General features: G+C 44.4%; 1 protein-coding gene across 1 annotated transcript in view; it reads left to right on the top strand.

The window, feature by feature from the left end:
* The window catches only part of LOC139382352 (glutamate receptor ionotropic, kainate 4-like), a 233,458-nt gene that overhangs the window by 144,397 nt on the left and 64,332 nt on the right, over nt 1-24,729 (top strand). Inside the window, exons 7-9 of the mRNA XM_071126326.1 lie at nt 5,992-6,153; nt 9,550-9,702; nt 10,834-10,938. Of these exons, the coding sequence (XP_070982427.1) occupies nt 5,992-6,153; nt 9,550-9,702; nt 10,834-10,938 (420 nt within the window). The remainder of the gene's footprint in view (nt 1-5,991; nt 6,154-9,549; nt 9,703-10,833; nt 10,939-24,729) is intronic.

The following is a 24,729-nucleotide window of genomic DNA, read 5'->3' on the forward strand; positions in this document are numbered from 1 at the left end:
TTCATCCAAACATCAAACTACTGCCCCCTACACTCAAGAGGTTAAAGCAGCCTTACAACCAATGCATGTCCACCTTTGATCATGGTAGGCATTCGCAGCTGTACAGCTTGTTAATGTTGACATGGTTTTCTTTCGAATGTTAACATGCTGGTTTTCAAAAAAAATTGTGCTAGCTTCTTACTCTGCTTAAGCTTCTTGACATTGAGCTGTACGGCTAATGCTAACATCCTTTTTTATGTTAACTTCTTGACATTGCTGCTGTTATACAATTACCCTCTCAATATGTACAGTTTGTAGAACACAATCCTATGTGCACGCTGAAGTGTAGTCTAATTCTAGCTTGGAGTATGCTTGGATGCTCCTGGAGCTTAGATTATGCAAACTCACTATAATCTTGGCACTTCCATCCTATTTGAGAAAACTAGATCAATGGAAACAGGGACAAGTCTGAGTTTCCTTCAAAATAAGGTTAGATTTTGTGTGTTTGCATAGCTTACCAAATACAGTATGTCACACAAAGGGTCCTTATTAATGGAAGATTACCTGACAGGCATTGAAATTGTGTTAGATTCTATATATTTACAAAAATATGTGTTCCTTAGCAAGTTTGCTCAGCATTACAAAACAAATAGTTTTTGATAGATAGCAGGAGAAGGAGTCTAGCTGTGTGGCCCCTGTTGGTGGGACCCAAGCAGCAGTGTGACAGTGTGTGTTGTCCCTGACAGTGCACAACAGTAAGGTAACAGCCAGGTCTCTGGGGAGCTCATTATTCAGCTCTCAGCTTGGATACACCACAACAAACTGAATGTGTGTAGGCATGTGCCTGCCTGTCTGCGGCGTGCATGCATTTGTCTGCACGTATGTGTGTGTCTGTTAGTTTGCCTGTGTTATTAAGAGAGTCCAAGAGGTGCCAGCAGGTGAACAGCGGGTTGGCTCAGCTCCTCGTTTCTGATTGATCTCCAGGTGACAGGCTGTGTCGGGGGCCCATCGCCAGCCAGTCAGAACCTCACCCAGCACCCCTCACTGGCTGCCAAGGCCCGACGCGGGGCAGCTGGAGGCCACCGGGGCCAGCCTCTGTCTTTATGCTGCTCTTTATGCAAGCAGGGATGTGTGTACGATTGTGTGTGTGACTGTGAGGGGGTCGGAGGGGGTTGCGGGTCAGGTAAGGAAAGGTGGGTGGTTGGGTGGGGTTTGTGTGTGCGCGCATGTACACGTGTGTACAGTGCCTTCAGAAAACTCTGTCAAGTTTGTTGTTGATCATTGCTAGACAGCCATTTTTAAGTCTTGCCGTAACTACGAGACTCAGGAACATTCAATGTCATCTTGGTAAGCCACTCCAGTGTATATTTGGCCTTGTTTTTAGGTTATTGTCTGGCTGAAAGGTGAATTTGTCTCCCAGTGTCTGTTGGAAAGCATACTGAACCATGTTTTGCTCTAGGATTTTGCCTGTCCTCAGATCTATTCCATTTATTTTTATCCCAAAGAAAACTCCCTAGTTTGATGACAAACATACCCATAACATGATGCAGCCAGCAATATGCTTGAAAATATGAAGAGTGATGTGTTGTGTTGGATTTTTTTTATTTTATTTAGTGCCCTATGGCAAACAGGATGCATGTTTTGGAATATTTATATTCTGTACAAGCTAATTCTATCTTGGAGTATGCTTGTAGTATCTACAATGTTGTTGATCCATTTTATCCTATCACAGCCATTAAACTCTGTAACTGTTTTAAAGTCACCATTGGTCTCATGGTGAAATCCCTGAGCGGTTTCCTTACTCTCCGGCAACTAAATTAGGAAGGATGCCTGTATCTTTGTTGTGATTGGGTGTATTGATACACCATCTAAAGTGTAATTAATAACTTCACCATGTGGGATATTCAATGTGTGCTTTTTAAAATTTTGACCCATTGACCCATTGTGAGGCCTTTGGTAAGGCTTTGTGGTTGAATCTGAGTTCACTATTCAACTGAGGGACAATTATAATTATATGTATGGGGTACAAAGATGAGGTAGTCATTCAAAAATCATATTAAATACTTACTGACTGAAGCATTTTAGCTTTACTTAAAAAAAAACAAATGTAAAAAATGTCCACTTTGACATTATGGGCTATTGTGGATAGGCCAGTCACACAAAATCTAAATGTAATCCATATTAAATTCAGGCTGTAACACAACAAAAGGTGGAAAAAGTCAATGGGTGTGAATACTTTCTGAAGACACTTTTGGTTTTATTAGGTACACGAAAATGGATAGCTCCTACAGACGGTGAGTCACGTTGCCGTGGCATCCCCAAACCATCCCACTACCACTCCCATGCTTGACTGTTGGTATAAGGTTCTTACTGTGGAATGCTTGTTTGTTTGGTTTTCGCCGGGCATAATGGACCCATGTCATCCAAAAAGTTATACTGTTGACTCATCTGTCCATAGAACCTTCTTCCAAGATTATTGATGATCATCCAGGTGCTTCCAGGTGGTTTTTGGCAAACTTGAGTCAACGTTTTGGACGAGATGGGTCCCATTATGTCTAGCGAAAACCAAACACTGCATTCCACAGTAAGAACCTCATACCAACAGGTCAAGCATGGTGGTGGTAGTGAGATGGTTTGGAGATGCTTTTGCTGCCTCAGGACCTGGAGGACTTTCCTTAATAGAACGAACCGTGAATTCTGCTCTGTATCAGAGAGTTCTACAGGAGAATGTCAGGCCCATCCGCCTGTGTGCTGAAGCTGAAGCGCAGCTTGGTCGTGCAGCAAGACACCGATCCAAAACACACAATCAGGTCTACATGGAAATGATTAAAAAGCAACACATTTGACGTTTTGGAACGACCTAGTCAAAGTCCAGAGCTTATCCCACTGAGAGGTTGTGGCAAGACTTGAAATGAGCAGTTCATGATTGAAACACACATGTCGTTGAGTTAAAGTAGTTCTGCATGCAAGAGTGGGCCAACATTTCTCCACAGCGATGTGAGAGGCTGATCAACAACTACAGGAAGCATTTGGTTGCAGTCATTGCAGATAAAGGTGGCACAACCAGTTATTGAGGGCAAGGGGGCAATTGCTTTTTCACACAGGGGAATTGGGTGTTGCATAACTTTGTTAATTAAATAAATAAAATAAGTATACATTTTTAGGGTTAATTGTTAAACTCAGGTTCACTTTATCTAATATTCGGTTTACTGATAACATTTAGTATAAAAAAAATATGGAAAAATAGAGAAAATCAGAAAGGGGTCAAATGCGTTTTCATGGCACTGTACACCACTTGTGCTGGCTAGATTTCTCCATATGCCGCCAGTGGATATTTGGTGACCTTGTGTTTCATGTGTTTGACTGCACCCAGGAGGGGCATACTTAATGACCAGCTCGTTTGCACAGTCTTCTCTCCTAATGATCTATTAAAGTGCACTTGAAGAGTAATTATGGGTCCTCTCCCGTTGGGCTTGTCGGGGTATACTGGGGACAAGTGATGGGAAGATCATGAAACTGTCACCAGTGTGCAGATGGTAGTCAATAAAGGTGTGGTGAGGACTATAACTCAAATGTTCCAATGTTGTTACCCTTTACACTTGTACCCATATACGGGTTGAAAATTGCAGATTTGGACACTGGTAAGCACCTAAATAGGAACCGTAAATGTAAAGCGCACATCAAATCAACAGTGTAATGTTGTGTCAGGTGAACTGTTGTCCTCATCTTTAGTTTAATACTTTTCCCATAATTCCAAACGGTTCCCTTTTAATTGCTACCGTGGTTATGCATATACTTGTTATATTTCTTCTGTAAGAAACATTTAAATGTAGCTGTGTCCATATAGGCCAATTCCCACAAGTGTAAAGGGTCAAAGAAAGCGAAGTGAATTGGTGTGTCTGTGTAAAATGTACTCCACTCGTCATTGTTTTTTTATAGTTGCCATATAAGAAGGGTCAGCGCCCAAAGATTATGCTATTTTCAGAATTAAATATATTGATGATAAATATTGAAGGTGATTAAATGCTTTAAGATGTGGGGGGTAGTTCCCGTTGTACTAAGGGCTGTGAATAACAACACAATCCATGTTGGAAATGTTATCATGAATTAATGAATGAATAAATTAATCTTTCGGCATGTTTATTTTGATACTCATTCATAAAGAATTAGGCACGGAGAAAACACTGTTTCAGGCTCAACTCAGCTTTCCTTTCGTTAAGTGCTGTGTGTTTCACTCTTCAATATCAGAGTTCTCAATGTCCTGAATATACTTGGCTGAAAGTGCAGAAAAAATCTGCCAAGAGTTTGCCTCGAAAATATCAAAACATCGGAAGCTAGTAGCATTAGCTTCGATATTGGTGCAGTGAATCGCCTTAAACTTTAAATCAGATACAGAGACAACATGGCTAGGAGAGAGTAAATAAAAAAGAGCTGTGTCACCACTAAATGGGATTGTATTATTGGTCTAGATAGGGAAGACATAAGGCATTGTTTGCATTGCGGTCTGTAGCTAGTAATGCTAAAGGAGTTCACCAGGGGCTTTCTCCTGTCCTGTTCTCACACAGGGGCTCTGATGAAAAGACTGGATGTGTTCCAAATGGCACTCTATTCCTTACAGGCCCTGGTCAAAGGTAGTGCACTACATAGGGTGCCATTTGCCAGTCACAGTCTCCTTCCGTCTCTCCTGTAGTGCCCGTCATGCCTTCCTCCTAACTCCCACAACTCTCTGTTCTCTCTATCTCAATTTTTCTTCTCCTCTCCCTCTTCTGTCTCTCTTCCTCTCTCACCTCCATGACACTTTTCTCTCTTTCTCTCTTAGTCTCTTTCCTTCCTCAACTCTCTCTCTCACAATAATCCAGCCCAACACCTATCCTTCATTCCGCCGTGGCCTGCTCACCTTCTCCTACTGTGCTAGTGTTTGTTGTAAGAGCACCAGAGTCTAGTTGGGCTTTGATCTAGTGCTGCAGAGGAACCCGCTAACACGCTAATTTATCTAAGCCCTGGGATTTGAAAGGCTACTGCCGGTGTCTTGTGAGGTTCTTGTTCTCAGCTGTATTCTTTTCCCACTCAACTCACCAGCCCCAAACCCCCTTATTGAGGATTGGACACATGCTCGCACACATGCACACAGACACACACACAAACACGCATGCAAGCACACTCATGCTTGCACGCGCACACACACACACACACACACACACACACACACACACACACACACACACACACTCAGACTCAGCACAGACACAAACACACACCCTCCTGCCCTCTAAGCTCCTCTTCTCCCGTGCTTTCCACAGTAGAGTAGTCTGTCTCTGTCTGAACTGTCTGAAGCCTGGGCACTTTTCCTCCTCTCCTCTCCTCTCCTCTCCTCTCCTCTCCTCTCCTCTCCTCTCCTTTTCCTCCTCTCCTCTTTATGTATCATATCTGTCCCTGGGCCCAGAGGTGACAGGCGGTTTCACCGTTATAGACTGTAGTGCTGGCACTGACACCTGAAGGTGACTAGGCTGATATCTCTATTGACCTTCTGATGACGTCCTCCCTACCGCTCGGGAGCCACCAGACTGATCAAAGTAGATGTTGTTTTTCATCCAAGCACATTTCCGTGGGTTTGTTCCAGGCGGCACACACATGCCCACGCACAAATGAATATGCACTAAACTACTAAATGAGCACATGCACACACACACGCCACCACATTTCATGCACACACACACGCCACCACATTTCATGCACACCCCACACACACTCTCTGAAGGAATTAGGAATCTTAATCATCCAGAAAAAATGAACTTAACATAGTAAAACTTCAAGTAAATCAATGAAATTGGGGCTAAACGTATTAGATTAGCATGTGCCCTTTTTCCTGACATTGATTCAATATTCCATTCAATCAGATATCTCCACGTATTGCGGCCACTAAACGTGATTTATGTCGGAAATGTCCAAGTCTTTGTCATACACGTACCTAATACCATTATACCTTTGACCCTCTGACTCCTCCCTCTGCAGGAATTCTCTCTGCTGCGATTGGATGACGTGCCCAGTGAGCGGGTGAACATTCTGGGCTTTTCCGTCTTCAACCGAACACATCCATTTTTCCAGGATTTCCTCCTCAGCCTCAACCGTTCCTGGCAGGAAAACTGTGACCACGCCCCCTTCGCCGGCACACCGGTGAGACCAGGGTTCAGATTTATGTAGAACAGAGATGATTGTCTAGCAGCTAGACAATCATTTCTGATCTACAAAACATCCTGCATTTCTATCTGAAGGTTCTGTAGTGTTGCAGGTAGAAATGTAACAAATAGACCTGATGATTCCTAATCGTACTGTAGCATGTACACTTCGAAATTCAGCTCTATTAGTTGCATTTCAATCTGCAACCAAACAGAGGGTTCAGATATGTATGCAGAACAGATATTATTATCTAGTACAGTGTTTCTTAATCCTGGTCCTGGGAACCCAAAAAGGTGCACATTTTAGTTTTTGCATTAAGCACTACAAACCTGATTCCACTAATCAGAATTTAATGATGAGTTGATTTGTGGAATCAGGTGTGTAGTGTCAGGACAAGGATTAAGAAACACTGATGTAGCGTTTAGATTTAGGGAAAGGATCCTCTCCCTTTGTTATATATCTATCTGCAAAAGTTTCATCCTCCTGAATACACCCCAGCTCTTTTCCTATATTATACAGTATCCCTACACATGCGAATGTTAGAATGTTAAGGCTTGAAGTCTTTCTATGCCTTTAACAACATCTACTTTGATATCCCGAAGTTCAGTTGTCTGTGTAGTCGTTAATTAGTAAAAGAAAATGTAATTGCCACATGGTTATTAAATGAACCCAATTCACCATACCATTGTGTCAACGAGAAGTGTACAAGAGTATTTGTTTAATTTGACATCCAACAGACAGCAACGAGTAATTCATTAATTGGGTTTATTGAATTTTTGTTTCTTAATGGGCTGAGATCCCGCTAACGGGATCGATATGACAACAGCCAGTGAAAGTGCAGGGCGCCAAATTCAAACAACAGTTATCTCATAATTAAAATTCCTCAGACATACAAGTATTTCACACCATTTTAAAGATACACTTCCTGTTAATCCCACCACAGTTTCCGATTTCAAATAGGCTTTACAGCGAAAGCACCACAAATGATTATGTTAGGTCAGAGCCAAGTCACAGAAAAACTCAGCCATTTTTCCAGACAAAAGAAAAGAGATAGAATTAATCACTAACCTTTTGATGATCTTCATCAGATGACACTTATAGGACTTCATGTTACACAATACATGTATGTTTTGTTCGATAAAGTTCATATTTATATCAAAAAATCTCAGTATACATTGGCGCGTTATGTTCAGTAGTTCCAAAAACATCCGGTGACTTTGCAGAGAGCCACATCAATTTACAGAAATAGTCATCATAAATGTTGATGAAAATACAAGTGTTATACATGGAACTTTAGATACACTTCTCCTTAATGCAACCGCTGTGTCAGATTTAAAAAAAAAAAAACGTTATGGAAAAAGCAAACCATACAATAATCTGAGTACGGCGCTCAGAGACCAAAACAACCCAAACAGATATCCACCATGTTGGAGTCAACAGAGGTCAGAAATAACATTATAAATATTCACTTACCTTTGATGATCTTCATCAGAATGCACTCCCAGGAATCCCAGTTCCACAATAAATGTTTGTTTTGTTTGATAATGTCCATCATTTATGTCCAAATAACTCCTTTTGTTAGCGAGTTCAGTTCACAAATCAAAATTCATGACGAGCATTCACTAGGAGCAGACGAAAAGTCAAAAAGTTCCTTTACAGTCCGTAGAAACATGTCAAACGAAGTATAGAATCAATCTTTAGGATGTTTTTAACATACATCTTCAATAATGTTCCAACCGGAGAATTCCTTTGTCTGTAGAAATGCAATGGAACAGAGCTTGCTCTCACGTGAACGAGCGTCACAAGCTCATGGCAGAGCCCTGACTCATTCCCTTCTCCATCGCCCCCACTTCACAGTAGAAGCATCAAACAAGGTTCTAAAGACTGTTGACATCTAGTGGAAGCCTTAGGAAGTGCAACATGACCAATATCCCACTGTATCTTCAATAGGGAATGAGTTGAAAAACGACCAACCTCAGATTTCCCACTTCCTGGTTAGATTTTTTTCTCAGGTTTTTGCCTGCCATATGAGTTCTGTTATACTCACAGACATCATTCAAACAGTTTTAGAAACGTCAGAATGTTTTCTATCCAAATATACTAATAATATCTTAGCGTCTGGGACTGAGTAGCAGGCAGTTTACTCTGGGCACCTCTGGGCACCTTATTCATCCAAGCTACTCAATACTGCCCCCAGTCAAGAAAGATTTTGAAAAATCAATGGCTGCTGTTTTTAGAAACCAGTAGTTTTTCTGTAGTTGTTTTTTTCCCCTCTTAATTAGGAGTTATCTTTAATTGATCACAGGATGTTTTGTAGTCTATCAGATAGAGCAGTGGAGGGATAACAGCTCTGAGCCCCTAGTATAACGAGAGAGTGAAAGATCTATGCCTTCTCTCCCTGCTATTCATCTGCGGTGTCCCAGGGAGCTTTCATATCAGGTTTCATTTTTAAAGATCCCTCTCTCTTAGCTGTACAACGTCATGGAATGAGATAGTTGGAGGGGTGGAAGAGAGGGAGGTGAGGAAGAATGGTAGACATTTTGAGATAAGTCCACACCCCAGGCCATTTGTTTTGTAGATCCAGTTATATGCCTCAATCCACAATATGGATCTTAGACCTTAGTACTTTATTATACAGACATATAACGGTGAAATACTCCCTCTCTCCCGTGTATAATCTATGACATCATGCATGTTAATTGTCTTTACATACACAGATGGGCCTGTATGTTTATTTATTTATTTTATTTAAGTAGGCAAGTCAGTTAAGAACAAATTCTTATTTACAATGATAGCCTACGAACAGTGGGTTAACTGCCTTGTTCAGGGGCAGAACGACAGATTTTTATCTTGTCAGCTCGGGGATTCAATCTAGCAACCTTGCGGTTACTGGCCCAACGCTCTAACCACTAGGCTACCTGTATGTAAACAGTCTACAGAAGAAGAAAAAATCCCCCTTCCTGCGCTTCCGCCTCCCCTCCGACGAATGTGTGGTAATTGAAATGGCCAGGGCTTGCCAGCTCCAGTAGGGGCGAAAGTGGAGGGGCTTTTTTTCCAGTTTGTCAGCACATCAGAGGATCCTAATGAGCTCATGTAATATTTGACTGCTGAATGGCATTCTGGTGCTCGCTTGTTTTAACCCATCACTGACCAAGTAGAGCGGGCCCCAGGCGTCAGGGAGGATGGAAGAACGGTGTGTTTTTGTGACAGCATATCCCTCCTTTTCTTCCTTCCCTCGCTCCCTTTTTTTCTTCTCTCTCTCAATTCAATTCAATTCAAGGGGCTTTATTGGCATGGGAAACATGTGTTAACATTGCCAAAGCATTGCATTTGCATTTGCCAAAGCCAAAGCAATGTTTCTCTCTCCCCTCTCTTTCTCCCTCTCTCTCTCAGCTCTCGTCGGCGCTGCTGTTTGACGCAGTGCACGCGGTGGTTGCGGCGGTCCAGGAGCTCAACCGTAGCCAGAACGTGGGCGCCACACAGCTCTCCTGCAAGTCCTCCAAGATCTGGGAGCATGGCACCAGCCTCATGAACTACCTGAGGATGGTAAGGGCGCCCCACTCTGGATAGGAGAGGAATGGCATGCTGCTGTTTGTCTGTTTAAGATTAGGATTAGGTTAATCTTTTGTGGAGTTTAGTTAGACTGCAGTGCACACTGTGATATACAGTATGCTCCCAAGTCTGTTGGTTAACATTATACTAAAAGCCATTGGGTGTGCATTTTTGCAGTGAATATTCAGCCAGCAGAACCATATCCCCTAATCCTTACCTTACTGTTTGGTCTACCAGCTGAATATATTTACATGTCTGTATTTATATTTAGATATAAATCCTCTAGCCCTTCTCTTACCACTGATCATACAGTCAATCATATTGTCACATTAACTTGGGACACTGCTAGCCTGGTCCCAGAACTGTATGTGCTGTCATTGATACACCTAAGATCATAGGTTGATGGCCAGACTGTACAAACAGCTCTGGGATCAGGCTAGGTGACAGCCCCTGTTCCTTCCTTAGTAGCCTACAGCAGGGAGGAGGGAGTTAGAGACTGGTTGACTGGCTGTCATACTGTAATGTTCATAGTCCCTCATTAGGAATAAATGTCCTGTGAGTGAGCTATCAAGACACTAGAATGTGACATGTATTGAATTTCAGACCGTTTTTTTTCTTCAGTAAAAGCAAATGAGTCATCTGTTGTCATTTAGATGTTATACCACCATAATTTTGTTTGATACTCCCTCGTATCGATCATACTGCTGGTTTCTCAGTATCGGATGATGGGGTGGCTTGAGGTTTTGTTTCCCATTTGGATAATTGACTCGTAACTGAATGATTTCAGTTAGTCAACAAGGAACTAATGCCCGACCGAACCCAGCCATGCCTCCGACATTACTGACAGACCTGGGTTCAAACAATATTTGTTTTTCTTTCAAATACTTGGGACCGTCGGATTGAGCCAGGCCTGCAGTGCCGGATCAACAGTTTACCCTTTTGGGGAACTGGAACATTGGTTCTCTCACTCAAGGCATGCTCAATCCAGAGCAACTGAAGGATTTCAAAGCAAACTAATACTATTTGAACCCCGATTTCTGGCCCCAAATGTGAAACAGATAATTTGAAATGCCTTAATAACATGGGACTTTTCTCTCTTGTTCTCCCTCTCTCTCTCTCGGATAGGTAGAATTGGAAGGACTAACGGGCCACATTGAATTCAACAGCAAAGGCCAGCGGTCCAACTACGCCCTACGGATCATGCAGAACAGTAGAGACGGCCTAAGGCAGGTAAAGTAACTCTCCCGTTCATACAGTGTTACAGTACAAGGTTTCACCCGGGCGCAGGCCTATTCTTCGCAGGCCTACCACTACCCCAGCCTTGCAATGGATGGGACTTCTGTGTGAAGCACTCCCTTACGTAATAGAGCTCTACGGTGCAGCGGGGAGCCATGATAACGTATTCAATTGTTGTTTGGTCGTAGAAATATCCCCTTGACCCGCATGATTTGAAGTGCTGAGGTGTCCAAAACCGCTCCGAGTGCACTATTAAATATTTAGAATGCAATTTGGACGGGAGCAGGAGATGCGTCTGAATTTGATGGAAAGCAAAAGAAAAAAAGGTTTTAATCTTGTTTTTCATTGACTGTTTTTGGTCTCCATTTCTGAGTGTCTTACTCTAAATTAGTATAGAGTTTTCAACAGTGGTCCTGAGTTTGGAAGAGTTAGTAGGGAAAGTGTGATATTATAATGTATTGTTGCCTTCCCGGACTTCACCTCAATTCACAAACCTGCGTAAATACATTTTGCAGTAGGACTTTGATGTTGATTCCATGTTGAGACTTACATTGCGTGGCTACAGTATGCATTTGACGAGCCATCTGTAATGACTGATTCTGGCCTGGCACTGTGCATGATCCAAGTCAAACATCTTTTGGCCTTGCCACATCTCTTGAATCTGTAAATCTCACAATCGTTCCAGTGCTCTTACAATGGATGTCGCCTACTAAACGTGCTGCGCTCTAGCTACTTAAAGAAAAAAATCCACCCAAAACCACCCATTCCTTTAGTTTATAGTGTTAAATAACACTAATATGTGAGAGCAATATTTTTTGTGACCTAATGTTGGATTTTGGCGTTATAATAAGGTTTGTAGGTTCATGGAAAATTGCAATTGGTCGACAGTCTGCTGGGTGGGGCATTATTCGTTCCTTCATTTATTGGATTCTTATCAACTTTCTCAAATATATCTGTCAACGGCACCATGCAATGCACCCTGGACTAAAGAGGCAGATAAAAATGTGCTAGACCCTCTGTTAAATTACACATTTCTCCAGGTAGGAATATCGCAAAAATATGATTAACTCCTCCCGAGTTATGACATTCCCCAGTATTGAAATCTGACATGTATCTAAAAATCGCGATCTAAAAGTCGTATTCCTATTAACTTCCAGTGTATTGAGAGCGACTTTATCACAGTACTACGTCATACCGGCTGGATATCTGCCTGCTTGAACACCAATAACTCAGATACACGTGAAAACATGAAATGACCCAGGGAATCAATAGAAAATAACACAGAGATGCAACAATATAACATTCAAAATGGGTGAACCGTTCCTTTAATGCTTCTACTTTTGGCCCCAGATTCTGTTGGCTGCACATGAAGAGTTATTTTATCCCTGAGACGGCTGTCTTTGAGATAAACGCTGGCATTGATATTGTATCTTTGTGTTCTGTGATGTCCGGCCTTGCAGCGGAGGGAGAAGTGGGCTGAGACACAGCTCTCGTATAGCAGGTAGTACTTTAGTCTCTACAAGTTCGCAGCATGTCCCGAAGCACCTGTCCTTGTATGACCTTTCCCCCCACTCCCGTAGCACCCCTCCTCCTCCCTCCCACAACTCCACTATTATCAATTCTCCATTGACTGCACCCATGGCACCTTACTCCACATAAATAAATAAAGCACTAGTACTAGCCTGATCCCAGATCTGTTAGTGCTGTACTCCTACTCCTAAGGTTAGTGTTATGCCAATTGGAAATGGCTATATGTTTTGCAATAGAAGTTGGCTATACAACATAAACAGATCTGGGACCAGGCTATACTGTAGCAGCACCACCTCTCCCCCTCTATTCCTGTCTATTCACCACTGGCTGTGGCACCTAAGGGACTTTACTCCACAGAATGTCCTAAAGCACTACTCGCCCTCCTACTCCCTTTGCTTCACACGTAACAGTGTTTGTGGGTTACTGGTTGTCTCGGGAGTCGAGAGGGTGAACTTCTCTGAATGTTAGACATGAATGCTAGATGGTAGCTGACAAGGTGTAGACTTTGTTGAATGTTGACTTCAACCTCTGTCTTACTGTATCTCTTCAAGGTCACGTATCTCGATACATCTCATGTCTCTACTTCTCTATCCAATAATAGTTATCCTCAGAACTTTGAAAATTCCCATCACCTGCCACTCAGAAATGTTAATGCGATTCAGAAAATGATGACTATATACAGTATATACTGGTAATATGCATTATTAACCGAAAGGTTGCTGGAGCGAATCCCCGAGCTGACAAAGTACAAATCTGTCGTTCTGCCCCTGAGCGAGGCAGTTAACCCACTGTACCCCGGGCGCCGATTACGTAGTTGTCGATTAAGGCAGCCCCCCGCACCTCTCTGATTCAGAGGCGTTGGGTTAAATGCGGAAGACTCATTTCAGTTGAATGCATTCAGTTGTACAACTGACTAAGTATCCCCCTTTCTTTTTCATTATTGAATATATTTTTATTTGACAGGTCTTATTTGTACCTCGCAGGCAAACGGAGCTTTATCCACCCATAATAACTGTCTATATGCAAGGTGCTGGATTCCAAACTGTCTGGATTATAATATACATTCTTTATATGCCTTTTAGCAGACACATTTATCCAATGGAACTTACTGTAGTGCAAACATACATTTTCCTATGTGGCCCCAGAAGGAATCGAACCCACAACCCTGGCGTTGCAAGCGCCATACTCTACCAACTGATCCACATAGTAATCCACATCCCACCAGTCATTCAGACAGATCACGATATCTAGTCTAATGTGATGATTTCAATCAGAAGTACACCACGTGATATGTGGACGCCTGCTCGTCGAAAATCTCATTCCAAAATCATGGCATTAATATGGAGTTGGTCCCCCCTTTGGTGCTATAACAGCCTCCACTCTTCTGGGAAGGCTTTCGACTGTGGGCCAATATGTTAGTGAGGTCGTCACTGATGTTGGGCGATTAGGCCTGGCTCGCAGTCTGCAGTCTGCCTTCCAATTCATCCTAAAGGTGTTTGATGGGGTTGAGGTCAGGGCTCTGTGCAGGCCAGTTAAGTCCTTCCACACCGATCTTTACAAACCATTTCTGTATGGACCTTGCTTTGTGCACAGGGGCATTGTCATGTTGAATCTGGAAAGGGCCTTCCCCAAACTCTTGCCACAAAGTTTGAAGCACAGAATCGTCTAGAATGTCATTGTATGCTTTAGAGTTAAGATTTCCCTTCACTGGAACTAAGGGCCTAGCCCGAACCATGAAAAACAGCCCCAGACAATTATTCCTCATCCATCAAACTTTACAGATGGCACTATGCATTGGGGGCAGGTAGCATTCTCCTGGCATCCGCCAAACCAAGATTTGTCCGTCAGACTGCCAGATGGTGAAGCATGATTCATCACTCAAGAGAATGCATTTCCACTGCTCCAGAGTCCAATGGCAGCGAGCTTTACACCACTCCAGCCGCCCCTTGGCTTTGTGCATGGTGATCTTAGGCTTGTGTGCAGCTGCTCGGCTATGGAGACCCATTTCATGAAGCTCCCGACGAACAGTGAGTGTTGCAACTGAGGACAAGCGATTTTTATGTGCTACGCGTTCTGTGAGCTTGTGTGGCCTACCATGTTTTTTAGCAGCAGGGACTGGGAGACTAGTCATGTTTGAGGGAAATATGAACGGAGCAAAGGACAGAGAGTTGTTTGATGAAAACCAGCTCCAGAGCGCCCAGGACCTCAGAATGGGGCTATGGTTCACCATACAACAGGACAACGACCCTAAGCACACAGTCAAGTCAACGCAGGAGTGACTTCGGGACAAGTTTCTGAATGTCCAGAGCCCGGACTTGAACCCGATCAAACATCACTGGAGAGACCTGAAAATAGCTGGGCAGTGACGCTCCCCATCCAACCTGACAGAGCTGGAGAGGATCTGCAGAGAAGAATGGGAGAAACTCCCCAAATACAGGTGTGCCAAGCTTGTAGCGTCATACCCAAAAATAATCAAGGCTGTAATCGCTGCTCATTAGCTTTTTAGCTATTCTGAAAGGTAACCTTATGGGCTTTCTGTTTCAATGACAATCTGTAAATGTGATTTTTTATTTTTTTATTATTTTTATTATAAGTTGCAAACATTTATAGAAACCTGTTTTTGCTTTTTTCATTATGGGTGTGTGTACATTGGTGAAGGGGTAAGAACTATTGAATCAATTTTAGAATAAAGCTGTAACGTAACAAAAAGTGGAAAAAGTCAAGGGGTCTGAATACTTTCCGAATGCACCGTTTAATCGCTCCCTGCCAGTAATGGTCATTGGATGAGACAAGGCGTTAGATGCTGGTTAGAGGCCTGGGGAGCGGGGTTGTTTGTTTAGTTCTCGAACACCTCCCACATGCTGATGTGATAGGTCTGTTTTAGCCTGGCACCAGTCAGAGTTGTGAATGTCTTGGCAGGGACTGGGAAGGTGATGCCAGAGCTAGCTGGCTGCCTGCCACACACATATACACACGCATGTACACATACACATCCATTCCTTGTGTTATTTTTCTATTTATTCCTAGTGTTATAAAAAAAAAAACGATTCTACTATTTATTTTTCTTTTCTCTCTGCATTGTTGGGATGGGCCCTTAAGTCAGCATTTCACTGTTAGTCTACACCTGTTGATTACAAAGCATATGAAAAATACGATTTGATTTGATACACACACACACATGCAAAGACAGAAACACTTGCATGCACATTGCACACACACACACACACACACACATCCAGCTCTTTACTTGTGTACTGTATCCACATCATACTTTGACACACACGCTGCAGACTGTTCAGTTTTGGAAATATACAGTAGCTCCACCCACGCTGTCTCTACAGACCATGATATGAGCAGAGAGGGAGAGGTCTTTAAAAATGGAAGCTGATATGAAAGAGCTCCTTGGAACACTGCAGATGAAGAGCAGGGAATGAACGTGTTGTGAACACTGCCCCTCTCTCTTTTTCTCCCTTTCTCTCTCGTGCTCTCTCTCTCTCGCTCTCACTCTATTTCTCTCTCTCTATCTCTCTCTTCCTCTCTTTCTCTGTGTAACTGGCAGAATTCCCCAGACCCCCACAGCTATTGGCATCCGTATTCCATTCAGTCCTGTGGCTGCTCTGATTTGGGGGCCCGGGGGACAACGTGAGAGGTACGGCTCCAGAGTCCAATCATTCCCCAAAGTGAATTTCTCTGGCAGGCGTTTCACATATCTGAACTGTGCATTTCTTGGAAAAACACATCAGTTACTGCTCTGTCAGAAACTGTTTATCATGGGAAGCTGTGGCGGCTTGACAAGCATCTTCAGTTAAGATGTAATTTGCCTTTACCCCAACTTAGAGCCATTATGGCTGATGAAGAGTGATAGCGATGGTAGTTTTTGAGGTAGGCCCTTGCTAAGACATACAACTTCAAAGCAATTTTGCGAAATATTGTGTTAGTTTGCCTCGCTTTATTATGACAGCAGATATATGGCTTGGGATATTGTTCATAGTTCTGCGTATATAAAGCGCCTATAAGAATAATGTTCATTCATAATAGATATTTGTTTCACAGAATATTACAGTAATACACTGACGGTCAAATAAAATCTTTGCATTCTTCAAAAAAGAAAGAAAATTAAGCATCCTGCATGGTTTAGACACAGTGACTGTCCTTCCCTTTGCCCCTCGACTAGTGGGTGAATTTCCCACAATCCCTTGTGCTCCCACTCACAGACAGTGATGCCAGTGATCAATCATCATCTCAGTTTATAGTATGGCACTCCCTAGCCCCCATCACACATACAGTGTACACGCACACATACAGTTGGAATGGTTCATATTTTGGGGTATAATTGGCTGTAATCCTGGCCACCCATTGTTTGATCCGTGTGTGTGTGTGTGTGTGTGTGTGTGTGTGTGTGTGTGTGTGTGTGTGTGTGTGTGTGTGTGTGTGTGTGTGTGTGTGTGTGTGTGTGTGTGTGTGTGTGTGTGTGTGTGTGTGTGTGTGTGTGTGTAATGAGCTGTACAGTATAAAGCAAACTTAGCTCTGTGGGGCCCTACACAGGTCTTCAGTAGGATTAAGCTGTAAACACAGTTTTTCGAGATTTATATAAATGGGCAATATAATTCAACCTGCTCTGTTAATGCAGACATAACTCAGCCCTTGCTTCTTACAAGTTACAACGTAGTGTAGTTTGGGAGGTAGAAATATGAGAACAATAACATCACTTTTATGGGGTGCTTTGTTCGGCTGGCGGCTAAGGGCCTGTTGAATGATCTCTTTGACATTGGTCCACAGAGGAGCCCTGTGTGCATGCGTGTGCGAGCTATGGGCCTTGCTTGTTAGGGCCTAATGCCAGCCTCTACTCTCTGCCAGGCTGGCGTGTGTCTGACAGCCGGCTGGGCAGTGGGCACACCTCTGGGCCAAAGAACAGACCTGCCTGCCATGCTTCACCACCACTGTCGACCCAGTCCAGCCGCTCCCTTCCCCCCACGCTTCCATGCCTCCATGTAGGCTCTCCACGGATGGATCTCCATTGTTTTTATTGTGCTCATCGACAGACAGCAGCGAGCCAGCTATTAATTAGAGTGAGAGTGGATGCTGGACTAATTGCAGGCAGCGACAGGCTGTTAGTGTAGCTCTCGGGTTTATTTGTTATTGTGTCTCTGTCTTCTACAGGGGGTTTGGTTGGTTGGTTGGCTGAGAGAGAGAGAGGATAAGAGAAGTGTGAGGCCTCTTCCTGGCGAGGGGCGATTTGCTAATTAATTTTGGTAATGGAGGTTGTTCATCAAGGCCTTGGAATGAAGCACCTGAGCAAAGGGGAAGAGACACCATGATAGGGCTGCAGAGTGGGGAGGTGTTTTTACAGTCTTTAATGCTTTACATTTCTTTTACTTTACAAAACTCCAAGTAAAAGCACCCGCGGACCAAATTCGGCCCTCGGACCGTTGTTGATGTTAGTCAGAGTGGGGAGGCTATAGAGCAGGGTTGCCCAACTGGCGGCGCACCAGCCCGCGGGTGATTTTATTTGCCCCCCCCCCCAAGTTCTCTGAGCAAAATAAAAAATTAGCATTTTTTACACTCTTTTCTATTGTTAGATATAAAAGTCTAAAAACACCAGCAAAACAGCTCCAAGCTATTTTAATTTTAGAGATTTGTTCCAAACTATTCCCACGCATAACAGTGGTCATATACAAATGTAAGCCATTTTCTAAATTATTATGTTTTAGTTCATTATTAAATCTGTTTGGGCTTCTTGCGGTTTATTTGCAATCTACAAATGAATTGTAATTATGTTCCGGCCCCCTCACCATCCGCACAAGGAAAAATGGCTGAATCTAGTTCATGATCCCTGCTATAGACTGTGTTAGGGCAGAGTGGCAAGGCTAGACTGGGTTAGGGCAGAGTGGCAAGGCTAGACTGTGTTAGGGCAGAGTGACGAGGCTAGACTGTGTTAGGGCAGAGTGACGAGGCTAGACTGTGTTAGGTCAGAGTGACGAGGCTAGACTGTGTTAGGGCAGAGTGGAGAGACTGTAGAGCGTGTTGGGGAGTGGGAATGCTAGACTGTGTTAGGATAGAGTGGGAAGGCTAGTGTGGTAGGCCAGAGTGGGTTGGCTATTAGTGTTAGGGCTGAGTGGGAAGGCTATTAGTGTTAGGGCTGAGTGGGAAAGCTATTAGTGTTAAGGCAGAGTGGGAAGGCTATTAGTGTTAAGGCAGAGTGGGTTGGCTATTAGTATTAGGGCAGAGTGGGAAGGCTATTAGTGTTAGGGCAGAGTGGGAAGGCTATTAGTGTTAGGGCAGAGTGGGAAGGCTATTAGTGTTAGGGCAGAGTGGGAAGGCTATTAGTGTTAGGGCACAGTGGGTTGGCTATTAGTGTTTAGGGCAGAGTGGGTTGGCTATTAGTGTTAGGGCAGAGTGGGAAGGCTATTAGTGTTAGGGCAGAGTGGGAAGGCTATTAGTGTTAGGGCAGAGTGGGAAGGCTATTAGTGTTAGGGCAGAGTGGGAAGGCTATTAGTGTTAGGGCAGAGTGTGAAGGCTATTAGTGTTAGGGCACAGTGGGTTGGCTATTAGTGTTTAGGGCAGAGTGGGTTGGCTATTAGTGTTAGGGCAGAGTGGGAAGGCTATTAGTGTTAGGGCAGAGTGGGAAGGCTATTAGTGTTAGGGCAGAGTGGGTTGGCTATTAGTGTTAGGGCAGAGTGGGTTGGCTATTAGTGTTAGGGCAGAGTGGGTTGGCTATTAGTGTTAAGGCAGAGTGGGAAGGCTATTAGTGTTAAGGCAGAGTGGGAAGGCTATTAGTGTTAAGGCAGAGTGGGTTGGCTATTAGTGTTAAGGCAGAGTGGGTTGGCTATTAGTATTAAGGCAGAGTGGGAAGGTTATTAGTGTTAAGGCAGAGTGGGAAGGCTATTAGTGTTAAGGCAGAGTGGGTTGGCTATTAGTGTTAAGGCAGAGTGGGTTGGCTATTAGTGTTAAGGCAGAGTGGGTTGGCTATTAGTATTAGGGCAGAGTGGGAAGGCTATTAGTGTTAGGGCTGAGTGGGTTGGCTATTAGTATTAGGGCAGAGTGGGAAGGCTATTAATGTTAGGGTAGAGTGGAAAGGCTATTAGTTTTAGGGCTGAGTGGGTTGGCTATTAGTGTTAGGGCAGAGCGGGTTGGCTATTAGTGTTAGGGCAGAGTGGGAAGGCTATTAGTTTTAGGGCAGAGTGGGTTGGCTATTAGTGTTAGGGCAGAGTGGGAAGGCTATTAGTGTTAGGTCAGAGTGGGTTGGCTATTAGTGTTAGAGCAGAGTGGGTTGGCTATTAGTGTTAGGGCAGAGTGGGAAGGCTATTAGTGTTAGGGCTGAGTGGGAAGGCTATTAGTGTTAAGGCTGAGTGGGAAGAATATTAGTGTTAAGGCAGAGTGGGAAGGCTATTAGTGTTAAGGCAGAGTGGGAAGGCTATTAGTGTTAAGGCTGAGTGGGAAGGCTATTAGTGTTAGGCCAGAGTGGGAAGGCTATTAGTGTTAAGGCAGAGTGGGGAGGCTATTAGTGTTAAGGCAGAGTGGGAAGGCTATTAGTGTTAAGGCAGAGTGGGTTGGCTATTAGTGCTAGGGCAGAGTGGGAAGGCTATTAGTGTTAGGGCTGAGTGGGAAGGCTATTAATGTTAGGGCAGAGTGGGTTGGCTATTAATGTTAGGGCAGAGTGGGTTGGCTATTAGTGTTAGGGCAGAGTGGGAAGGCTATTAGTGTTAGGGCAGAGTGGGAAGGCTATTAGTGTTAGGGCAGAGTGGGTTGGCTATTAGTGTTAGGGCAGAGTGGGTTGGCTATTAGTGTTAGGGCAGAGTGGGTTGGCTATTAGTGTTAATGCAGAGTGGGAAGGCTATTAGTGTTAAGGCAGAGTGGGAAGGCTATTAGTGTTAAGGCAGAGTGGGTTGGCTATTAGTGTTAAGGCAGAGTGGGTTGGCTATTAGTATTAAGGCAGAGTGGGAAGGCTATTAGTGTTAAGGCAGAGTGGGAAGGCTATTAGTGTTAAGGCAGAGTGGGTTGGCTATTAGTGTTAAGGCAGAGTGGGTTGGCTATTAGTGTTAAGGCAGAGTGGGTTGGCTATTAGTATTAGGGCAGAGTGGGAAGGCTATTAGTGTTAGGGCTGAGTGGGTTGGCTATTAGTATTAGGGCAGAGTGGGAAGGCTATTAATGTTAGGGCTAGATTGGAAAGGCTATTAGTTTTAGGGCTGAGTGGGTTGGCTATTAGTGTTAGGGCAGAGCGGGTTGGCTATTAGTGTTAGGGCAGAGTGGGAAGGCTATTAGTGTTAGGGCAGAGTGGGTTGGCTATTAGTGTTAGGGCAGAGTGGGAAGGCTATTAGTGTTAGGTCAGAGTGGGTTGGCTATTAGTGTTAGGGCAGAGTGGGTTGGCTATTAGTGTTAGGGCAGAGTGGGAAGGCTATTAGTGTTAGGGCTGAGTGGGAAGGCTATTAGTGCTGATTAGTGTTAAGGCAGAGTGGGAAGGCTATTAGTGTTAAGGCAGAGTGGGAAGGCTATTAGTGTTAAGGCTGAGTGGGAAGGCTATTAGTGTTAGGCAGAGTGGGAAGGCTATTAGTGTTAAGGCAGAGTGGGGAGGCTATTAGTGTTAAGGCAGAGTGGGTTGGCTATTAGTGTTAAGGCAGAGTGGGTTGGCTATTAGTGCTAGGGCAGAGTGGGAAGGCTATTAGTGTTAGGGCAGAGTGGGAAGGCTATTAGTGTTAAGGCAGAGTGGGTTGGCTATTAGTGTTAAGGCAGAGTGGGTTGGCTATTAGTGTTAGGGCAGAGTGGGAAGGCTATTAGTGTTAGGGCTGAGTGGGAAGGCTATTAGTGTTAAGGCTGAGTGGGAAGGCTATTAGTGTTAAGGCAGAGTGGGAAGGCTATTAGTGTTAGGGCAGAGTGGGAAGGCTATTAGTGTTAAGGCAGAGTGGGAAGGCTATTCGTGTTAGGGCAGAGTGGGTTGGCTATTAGTGTTAGGGCAGAGTGGGGAGGCTATTAGTGTTAGGGCAGAGTGGGTTGGCTATTAGTGTTAGGGCAGAGTGGGTTGGCTATTAGTGTTAAGGCAGAGTGGGAAGGCTATTAGTGTTAAGGCAGAGTGGGAAGGCTATTAGTGTTAAGGCAGAGTGGGTTGGCTATTAGTGTTAAGGCAGAGTGGGTTGGCTATTAGTATTAGGGCAGAGTGGGAAGGCTATTAGTGTTAAGGCAGAGTGGGAAGGCTATTAGTGTTAAGGCAGAGTGGGTTGGCTATTAGTGGTAAGGCAGAGTGTGTTGGCTATTAGTATTAGGGCAGAGTGGGAAGGCTATTAGTGTTAGGGCTGAGTGGGAAGGCTATTAGTGTTAGGGCAGAGTGGGAAGGCTATTAGTGTTAAGGCAGAGTGGGTTGGCTATTAGTATTAGGGCAGAGTGGGAAAGCTATTAATGTTAGTGTAGAGTGGAAAGGCTATTAGTTTTAGGGCTGAGTGGGTTGGCTATTAGTGTTAGGGCAGAGCGGGTTGGCTATTAGTGTTAGGGCAGAGTGGGAAGGTTATTAGTGTTAGGGCAGAGTGGGAAGGCTATTAGTGTTAGGGCAGAGTGGGTTGGCTATTAGTGTTAGTGCAGAGTGGGAAGGCTATTAGTGTTAGGGCAGAGTGGGTTGGCTATTAGTGTTAGGGCAGAGTGGGAAGGCTATTAGTGTTAGGGCAGAGTGGGTTGGCTATTAGTGTTAGGGCAGAGTGGGTTGGCTATTAGTATTAAGGCAGAGTGGGAAGGCTATTAGTGTTAAGGCAGAGTGGGAAGGCTATTAGTGTTAAGGCAGAGTGGGTTGGCTATTAGTGTTAAGGCAGAGTGGGTTGGCTATTAGTGTTAAGGCAGAGTGGGTTGGCTATTAGTATTAGGGCAGAGTGGGAAGGCTATTAGTGTTAGGGCTGAGTGGGTTGGCTATTAGTATTAGGGCAGAGTGGGAAGGCTATTAATGTTAGGGTAGATTGGAAAGGCTATTAGTTTTAGGGCTGAGTGGGTTGGCTATTAGTGTTAGGGCAGAGCGGGTTGGCTATTAGTGTTAGGGCAGAGTGGGAAGGCTATTAGTTTTAGGGCAGAGTGGGTTGGCTATTAGTGTTAGGGCAGAGTGGGAAGGCTATTAGTGTTAGGTCAGAGTGGGTTGGCTATTAGTGTTAGGGCAGAGTGGGTTGGCTATTAGTGTTAGGGCAGAGTGGGAAGGCTATTAGTGTTAGGGCTGAGTGGGAAGGCTATTAGTGTTAAGGCTGAGTGGGAAGAATATTAGTGTTAAGGCAGAGTGGGAAGGCTATTAGTGTTAAGGCAGAGTGGGAAGGCTATTAGTGTTAAGGCTGAGTGGGAAGGCTATTAGTGTTAGGCCAGAGTGGGAAGGCTATTAGTGTTAAGGCAGAGTGGGGAGGCTATTAGTGTTAAGGCAGAGTGGGAAGGCTATTAGTGTTAAGGCAGAGTGGGTTGGCTATTAGTGCTAGGGCAGAGTGGGAAGGCTATTAGTGTTAGGGCTGAGTGGGAAGGCTATTAGTGTTAGGGCAGAGTGGGTTGGCTATTAGTGTTAGGGCAGAGTGGGTTGGCTATTAGTGTTAGGGCAGAGTGGGAAGGCTATTAGTGTTAGGGCTGAGTGGGAAGGCTATTAGTGTTAAGGCTGAGTGGGAAGGCTATTAGTGTTAAGGCAGAGTGGGTTGGCTATTAGTGTTAGGGCAGAGTGGGTTGGCTATTAGTGTTAGGGCAGAGTGGGAAGGCTATTAGTGTTAGGGCAGAGTGGGTTGGCTATTAGTGTTAGGGCAGAGTGGGTTGGCTATTAGTGTTAGGGCAGAGTGGGGCTAAGGCTATTAGTGTTAGGGCAGAGTGGGTTGGCTATTAGTGTTAGGGCAGAGTGGGAAGGCTATTAGTGTTAGCGCAGAGTGGGAAGGCTATTAGTGTTAGGGCAGAGTGGGTTGGTGGTTTGGCTCTTAGTGTTAGGGCAGAGTGGGACGGCTATTAGTGTTAGGGCTGAGTGGGAAGGCTATTAGTGTTAAGAGGCAGAGTGAGGGGAAGGCTATTAGTGTTAGGGCAGAGTGGGTTGGCTATTAGTGGTAAGGCAGAGTGTGTTGGCTATTAGTATTAGGGCAGAGTGGGAAGGCTATTAGTGTTAGGGCTGAGTGGGAAGGCTATTAGTGTTAGGGCAGAGTGGGAAGGCTATTAGTGTTAAGGCAGAGTGGGTTGGCTATTAGTATTAGGGCAGAGTGGGAAAGCTATTAATGTTAGTGTAGAGTGGAAAGGCTATTAGTTTTAGGGCTGAGTGGGTTGGCTATTAGTGTTAGGGCAGAGCGGGTTGGCTATTAGTGTTAGGGCAGAGTGGGAAGGCTATTAGTGTTAGGGCAGAGTGGGAAGGCTATTAGTGTTAGGGCAGAGTGGGTTGGCTATTAGTGTTAGTGCAGAGTGGGAAGGCTATTAGTGTTAGGGCAGAGTGGGTTGGCTATTAGTGTTAGGGCAGAGTGGGAAGGCTATTAGTGTTAGGGCAGAGTGGGTTGGCTATTAGTGTTAGGGCAGAGTGGGTTGGCTATTAGGCTATTAGTGTTAGGGCTGAGTGGGAAGGCTATTAGTGTTAAGGCTGAGTGGGAAGGCTATTAGTGTTAAGGCAGAGTGGGAAGGCTATTAGTGTTAAGGCAGAGTGGGAAGGCTATTAGTGTTAGGCCAGAGTGGGAAGGCTATTAGTGTTAAGGCAGAGTGGGAAGGCTATTAGTGTTAAGGCAGAGTGGGAAGGCTATTAGTGTTAAGGCAGAGTGGGAAGGCTATTAGTGTTAGGGCAGAGTGGGTTGGCTATTAGTGTTAGGGCAGAGTGGGTTGGCTATTAGTGTTAGGGCAGAGTGGGAAGGCTATTAGTATTAGGGCTGAGTGGGAAGGCTATTAGTGTTAGGGCTGAGTGGGAAGGCTATTAGTGTTAGGGCTGAGTGGGAAGGCTATTAGTGTTAGGGCAGAGTGGAAAGGCTATTAGTGTTAGGGCTGAGTGGGAAGGCTATTAGTGTTAGGGCAGAGTGGGTTGGCTATTAATGTTAGGGCAGAGTGGGAAGGCTATTAGTGTTAAGGCAGAGTGGGTTGGGTATTAGTGCTAGGGCAGAGTGGGTTGGCTATTAGTGTTAGGGCAAAGTGGGAAGGCTATTAGTATTAGGGCTGAGTGGGAAGGCTATTAGTGTTAGGGCTGAGTGGGAAGGCTATTAGTGTTAGGGCAGAGTGGGAAGGCTATTAGTGTTAGGGCTGAGTGGGAAGGCTATTAGTGTTAGGGCAGAGTGGGTTGGCTATTAATGTTAGGGCAGA

The sequence above is a fragment of the Oncorhynchus clarkii genome, chromosome 24 (assembly GCF_045791955.1).
Source record: "Oncorhynchus clarkii lewisi isolate Uvic-CL-2024 chromosome 24, UVic_Ocla_1.0, whole genome shotgun sequence".
Lineage (NCBI taxonomy): Eukaryota > Metazoa > Chordata > Actinopteri > Salmoniformes > Salmonidae > Oncorhynchus > Oncorhynchus clarkii.